Genomic DNA, 7,880 nt, shown 5'->3' with positions numbered 1-7,880 from the left:
AATAGGTCTCTGCAGACCCAGATATGAGCAAACTTGATGGTGCAAGACTAGAAGAGACTTCTTCCACTCAGAGAAGTAAATAGAAGGATGTTGCTCAGAGAGGATGCAGGTTTCGAATTCGTCATTTTTATCTCATGTGAGTAAGTCATACTAGTTTCATAGTTTTGCTTTTAAATTTGAACTCCAGAATAATCTAGTTAGATCAATTTATATAGTTTTGCAGATAACATCCATTCATTTATCTAATCTACAGTTTGAAGAACTAAAGCATATGATAGCTGACACAATAATGAGATTAAAATATTGTAATAATCTGTTAATTCTATAAAAAATTTGGCTTTTACCATTTCATATTTTGCAGAATAGGTTAATCAATCATTCTAGTATCCTGTGGAAAAAGATTTACAGTTTTAATATTAGGTGAGAGCAAGAAGTAGAAAATATAGAAAGAATAATTATAGGCAGTTTTCTAAATATTCTATAATTCCTTGATGAGAATAAAAGAGAGGTAATATTTGTTATTTCTGGTAGCATTGTAAAAGAGATAACTTAGTAACTTGAAGTAAAATACCACAATTTTAGCCCTGTTATATGTGGAAGACTATGGAGACAGAAGACACAATGTCTCTAGTGTTCTGAAGTGATAGTGATAAAAGAAGAAAATATTTGTTTTTACATTATTAAGCAATCCTATTCCTATAATAGAGGTGAGCCTTTATACTTTCACTTAATGATACTGTAAATGTTTTATTTGAAAGATAAGTTAATTTCTTATTTAAAATTTCACCATTCTGTGTATCCATAGTCAATTCTGTTAGAAATTATCCCTTAAGCTCCTTTTTTGCAAGGTTAGTTGACTTTAACACTAAATAATCTAAACACTGTTAACATCTTGACTAGTCAGTTATGTTCATAATGCTTGATTGCTTTTACATATTTATTTCATCTATAAAGAAAATGCATAGATATATCATTTATATCCATTGAAAAGTTAAGAACTAATGATTTAATAAAATACTTACAATTAGAAACATTATCATAAGAAAACATATTTTGTAAACTGAAAAAATACTTAATTTGTAATTATCCTAAAACATATAAACCTCTTACATAATAGAAGCAAAATAATTAGTTCAAATTATATTTTATGCTATATAGTTTATCATATCAAATTTAAAATAATAACCTTGTTTTAACAAAAATTCCATTAAATTGATGCTTAAATACACAACAGGAATAGACACTCAGAAATGTCCAGAGATGGCATAAATTATAAAGTAAAATGTAGTATGAATATATGCATACAAAGGAATATTTTTCATCTTTAAAATGAAAGGAAATTCTGACATGTTATAGCATGGATAAACTTTGAGGATGTTATAATATGTTGAATAAACTAATCAAAAACTAAACAAATACTATATGATTTTGCTTATCTAATATTTCTATAGTAGTCAAATTTATAGAGATAAAAAGAAGAGTCATTTCCAGGAAGTGAAGAGAAGGGGGGTAATGGGAAATTAATGTTTAACGGGTAAGAGTTTCAGATGAATAAGATGAAGGGCAGGACGTGAATATTGGTGATGGATTCACAACAGTATGAAAATGTCACTGTATTGATAATACATTAAATTTAAGAAATTTGCCAAACACTCTACAGTTTAAAAAATTACCTATGATTTTTAAACAAGTTTAAAGTTCTTGCAATCTTCAACAATAAAAATGATGAAAATAATGGAAAACAAGAAATCTTCAAGTCAAAGAAATAAGAGGGATTGAGGGTCTTTAGAAGAGTGATACTGAGGGCTATAACTAGGAGCTGCATATAGTTACTAGTGGTATATACTGCATACTAGAGATATGAGTGTGTGCAGATCATAAAGGGTTTTTTTTTTTAATCTGAAACTTCTGAAACACATTTGATAAAGAGCAACTGTATTTCCATGATATCTAGGTTTACAACAATGATGATGCTCAAGCTATGTAATTAGGGATTGAGTGAGCCTTTTTAATGCCTTTCTCCATCTTGATTGGCAGTCTAGTATAGGACGGATATCAAAAGAAGGGGTAAAGGGAGTGACCATAGGAAAGATGGACTCCTTCCATGTAACTTCATTGAATCACATTATTTCTGTGAGACTAACATCATCATCTTTGCAGGTTTAGTTATATTTGTTCAACAAGTTTGAATAGTTTTGACTCCAGCAGATCAGATATGAAAATGCCTTTAAAGATCTAGATCCTCTTGGAAATAAAGGAGAGATTGATTTATCTTCATGGTTGGTTGAAGAAGTAAGGCATTTTATTTTTTCTTCTTTACCCAATAAAGGTTGTGTTTCCTGTGACTTGCAAGGAAAACTTCTCTCTACACAAAATGCCTTTTACAGTTAATAAAAATTTGCATTTAGTATTACAGTGTTACATTGGAGGAAATATTCTAAGAAAATCATTATTGTTTTCAATGTATAGCTTGGTAAAGTTAAACTAAATGCCCTAACAATATCAAAGTAATTATGTTTCCATCTACAGACTTAATTCTTCCAGTTGCTGTGCATAAAAATAGAAGTCCTATTATTTGGAAAGCAAAAGCTCTTTCCTGGATTAATCAAGGTCAAGAAAAATTATTTTTTGCTTGTGCTTCAATAAATATTGTTATGTATATATAACCCTCACCTATTTTCTGTTTACCGTGTCTGTCTTGTTTGAAATCATGGAAAACTGGAATACCACTTCAGATTTCATTCTCCTAGGACTCTTTAATCACACAGGAGCCCACCAATTTCTGTTTGTGTTGGTTCTGATAACTGCCTTCATCTCTTTTGTGGGCAATGCCCTCATGTTTCTCCTGATTCTCCTGGACTCTGGGCTCCACAGGCCCATGTACTTCCTACTGAGCCAGCTCTCCCTCATGGACCTGATACTGGTTATCACCATTGTGCCTAAAATGGCTGCTGACTATTTGACCGGCAGGATGTTCATCTCCCCAGTTGGCTGTGGGTTTCAGATCTTCTTCTTCCTCACTTTGGAAGGGGGCGAGTGTTTCCTCTTAGCAGCCATGTCCTATGACCGCTATGTCGCTATTTGCCATCCACTGAGATACCCAGTCCTCATGAACTGGCAATTATGCTTAAGAATGACTTTGGGATCGTGGTTCCTTGGCGCAGCCGATGGGCTCATGCAGGCTGCTGCTACCCTGAACTTCTCATTTTGCAGGACACATGAGATCGATCACTTCTTTTGTGAGGCCCCCTCTCTAGTGCGTTTGGCTTGTGCTGACACTTCCGTCTTTGAGTATGCTATGTATGTGTGCTGCGTGTTAATGCTCCTAGTCCCCATTTCCCTCATCTTGATTTCCTATAGTCTCATCCTTGCCGCTGTTCTGCAGATGCGTTCTAATGAAGCCCGCAAGAAGGCTTTTACCACTTGCTCCTCACATATTTCCGTGGTGGGACTGTTTTTTGGAGCAGCCATTTTTACCTACATGAGACCCAAATCCTTTAGGTCAGCTAACCATGATAAGGTTGTGTCAGCATTTTATACCATCTTCACCCCTGTGCTAAACCCCCTCATCTATAGTCTGAGAAACAGTGAGGTCAAGGGAGCTCTGAGAAAGTGTATGGATCAGTGTGCTGCCTTAAGTCATAATTAAGAAAACATTGATTTCCCTCGGAGTTCACGGCTGTAAAAAGTGATTGTGTAAAATTTCTTTGAGAAAGATTATATAGCCATTATATCTTTGTGTGTTATTTCTGTTTTATTTTGGAATGTGTACAGATGTCCATATTTTGGTATCATTTATTAGCCTGTCATCAACAAATCAGACTGAGGATTGTTAAAATTCTGCTAATCAAAAATTCTTATGAAATGTTTCCACACCATATTTCATGATAAATGCTTTTTCAAACAAAGAACAAAGTAGTCAAACACTATTGAAGTTTGTTGTTTTTGAATTGAGGTATAATTTATAAATGATAGAATATTCATATCTGAAGGGTGCTTTTCAATAAGTTTCAGAAGCACATGTGTGGGTAACTTATACCCAGTAGCAAGAGACAAAATTTTCACAAGATCAAAAATGCCCCTTATGCCCTTTTCCAATGAAATTCCTCAACCCAGAGACAAACACTGGTCTGCTTTGTATCTCTGTTAGTTTAACCTAATCTAGTATCCCATATGGCACCCCACTCCAGTACTCTTGCCTGGAGAATCCCATGGACGGAGGAGCCTGGTAAGCTACAGCCCATGGGGTCGCTAAGAGTCAGACACGACTGAGCGACTTCACTTTCACTTTTCACTTTCATGCATTGGAGAAGGAAATGGCAACCCACTCCAATATTCTTGCCTGGAGAATCCCAGGGACGGGAAAGCCTGGTGGGCTGCTATCTATGGGGTCGCACAGAGTCGGACATGACTGATGTGACTTAGCAGCAGCAGCAGCAGTATCCCATATAAGTGAAAACACAGTAGATGTTTTTCTTTTATCTTATATCTTTCTCTCAATATGTTTTAAAGATTTCTATGCAATTTTATATCTATCAATAGTTTTTTTTTTTCAATTGCTAGGTAGTGGTTCCTTGTATCACCATTTATTTATTCACTACTCTAATGATAGTCATCTGGGCTATTTTCACTCTGGAGTGTTATTGCTCAAGTTGCTTTTAATCTTTTTTTTTTTTGTATGTTATCATATATATATATTTATTTATTTATTTATTTTACTTTTTTGGTAGATGCATGAATTACCTTTTAGTAATCTGCTTTCAAAGTGGATGTTTGACTTTAAACTCCCACTAGCAAAGCACATGAATTCCAGTTGCTCCAAATTGGTGGCAATTGAGTGTGCTACTGTTTGTGTTTATTGTAATTAATGTTATAATTCATTTGACTTTGATTTTCATTTCCCTTATCTGAAACAATGCTGCATACTTTTATATTAGCTTATTGCCTATTTGTATCTCTTTCTTTGTGAATGATTCATTCAGATGTTGAAAGTAAAAACAAAGATAGCTGCTTCTAAAGCAAAAACAATCTAGTTGTTTACTGATAGACAACACATGATGTTCATAGGAATATTTGATTTTTTAAATAAAATTATATTGGTTTACTTATTAAAAGTTTTCTCATATCTGTTCTGTGTTTCTTTTCAATTTTTGAAGATTAACTATTTTCATTGGACTGGGTATGTATATCTGGTATGCTGAATATCTTCCAGCTTCTCCATGGAACTGAGACTCTAGGCTTCTTTATTTTAATTATGTACTGTAACAAAATATTTCAATTACTTTGGTGGAATTATATTATTGGAAATACAAATTTTTGCTTGTATATAGTACTTTTTAACCAAAGAAGGAATATAAAAAAATAGATTATTATATTTATGTTTTGCTGTTCAAGGTATTGTGTACAAAAATAATAATCATTAGTTAATCTATGAAAGAAAGGAAAATTTTTATTTTAGTCAATCTAAGGACTGCAAGGAGATCCAACCAGTCCATTCTAAAGGAGATCAGCTCTGGGATTCTTTGGAAGGAATGATGCTAAAGCTGAAACTCCAGTACTTTGGCCACCTCATGCGAAGAGTTGACTCATTGGAAAGGACTCTCATGCTGGGAGGGATTGGGGATGGGAGGAGAAGGGGACGACAGAGGATGAGATTGGTGAATGGCATCACTGACTCGATGGATGTGGGTTTGAGTGAACTCTGGGAGATGGTGATGGACAGAGAGGCCTGGCATGCTGCGATTCATGGAGTCCCAAAGAGTCGGACACGACTGAGCGACTGAACTGAACAGTTTTCCCAGAGCACAAAGTCCCACATCCTGATCTTCACCCTGAACAGAGGCCAGGTTGTATTGTAGGTCAGCAACCTCAGTGGTTAATGACTTGATTCTCATAAAACTGAATGATGAGACAGTCTCTTTTTTATAATCGTTTTCCTCTCAGTATTCATCTGACAAAATATGGCAAGGCATTTTGTAACCAATTTGTCTCATATTGCTAGGAATGCTCATTCTTATGTTAGTCAAGATTTTGTTGCTTGGCCACTCAATGTGCTATTATTGCATTAGACCTTTTTAACAGTAGGCAAAGTCTTCTGGACTGTTTATCTTCCTCTTGTGTTATTATGTCCAGAAAATGGTTCACAGTGTTGTTTATTCCTATATTTAGAGTTATAAAACTACGATCATTGATTTTATACAACTATATATTTGCCCAACTGTTTCAAGTTACCTAGTCATCATTATCTTATCAGAGGCACAGTCACACATTTGGTAATGCAAGAAACAATTATTTTATAATATAGGCAGAATAGAAGTAACAGAGCTAGTAACATTTATAAGGTTATGAGAAAGTGTTCAAGCTAAGAACTTCCATTGGATGTGGTCTTATATTTCCCCAGTCATATGTTCTACTCTTTTCTGCACCAATAACTATCTTTATGGGAAACAATATTTTGGCATTCTATACAAAGTTCATCAAAGATATATCTGCATGCACAAGATGAATGGTAGGTCATCATGACACATTACAGATTGGGAAAGAAATGTTATCATCTAAAAAGTTACATTGCTGGCATCAGAAGAAAAAAACCTGATCTTTATGTTTAAGCAGGTATTTCTGCCTTTGAGGAGGTTTGATTAATACATGATGCTGGAGGGTTGGGAGGAGATCCAAACGGGCACAGATAAACTTTATGTACAATTTTTTTTTGGTCTTGCCTTAAAATAGGAATCTTATTTTGTTACTTTATTCCTTTTTTGTTTCCTGCTAAGTGAATACATACCTATAATAATTTTCAGTCAAGAAATTTGACAAATGTAAAGAAGCCTTTGATTTTACAAAGAAAATAGTTACAGGTATCAATATACATTTGTTAATACATCTACATATTTGCAAATAGGTAAGCAGTCACTTTCCAAAAATAAAACAATTAAATATAAAGATAGCTGTAATACAATAATTTGAAATAACTTCTTTAGAAATTCTTTTTTATTTTTTTAAAGGTTCCATTTTTGTTGAACCTGAATCCCAACTTTTACAACTTTTTCTTTTTTTGAATAACACTTTTGTACAAATTGTTTACTCTATCTCACATGAATTAAAAGGAAGTATGGTCTAAAGATGACAATATCAAGGAGAACGCACAAAGCCCATTCTGCAGGCCCCTGGGGTCTTCAGGAAGTGGCACCCAGAGATTTAGAAGAAAGGCTAGTTGCTGAATTTAACTTAAATATGAATACTATGTTTAAGAAATGAAATTTAGCCCTTTTATTGTATTTAAACCTTGCTTGTTTTGCTAAACACAGCCAAACTTTGATCAGAAGATAATTCCCTTTAAGGTATAACCTCATGAAATAACTATAATCACAACAATAAAATTAAACATAAACTACCTTTTTATTCATGGATTACTTTGTGACTGCATTTTGCTTAACATTCTGCCTTCATTTTCTTATTTTAATTATTTTCATAACCTTATGAAGAAGTTTCAGTGTTAGCTTTCATGTTTGAAAAATAGAGAGGTTTATTGGGGGAAAAATTCATGGTCTGCTTTTACACAGATCTGAACTTGTTTGTCTGATTTTATAAAGTTTATATACTCAAGGAAGTATCAGTTTTAGAAGTAGGACTGTAGACACACCTACTGGTCCACAATACAGACACTTATGTGAAATAGCCATCCTTTGTCTTTCATAAAAAAGCAAGATATTGCTGAGTGAAGTCTTTATTTGGTAAAATAGTTGAAGCTTGTGAGGAAACACTACTGTAGGTGATGAGTTCTGGGACAAGAACTTCAGGACTTGAAAGTCTGGATAATCTGTAAAAATGTTGAACTGCTGCTTAATTTACGTGCACCCCATGAAGTACTTTGTTGATTA

General features: G+C 33.9%; 1 protein-coding gene across 1 annotated transcript; it reads left to right on the top strand.

Moving 5' to 3' along the window:
* Positions 1-2,710: 2,710 nt before the first annotated feature.
* On the top strand, positions 2,711-3,649 carry LOC120863779 (olfactory receptor 2T12-like). Its single transcript, XM_040240345.1, has one exon. The coding sequence runs from the start codon at positions 2,711-2,713 to the stop codon at positions 3,647-3,649; it is 939 nt and encodes a 312-aa protein (XP_040096279.1).
* Positions 3,650-7,880: the final 4,231 nt, after the last annotated feature.

Source organism: Oryx dammah, unplaced genomic scaffold (assembly GCF_014754425.2).
Source record: "Oryx dammah isolate SB20612 unplaced genomic scaffold, SCBI_Odam_1.1 HiC_scaffold_5, whole genome shotgun sequence".
Taxonomy (NCBI): domain Eukaryota; kingdom Metazoa; phylum Chordata; class Mammalia; order Artiodactyla; family Bovidae; genus Oryx; species Oryx dammah.
The sequence above is the reverse complement of the archived record's forward strand: the minus strand, read 5'-3'. Positions and strand labels throughout refer to the sequence as shown.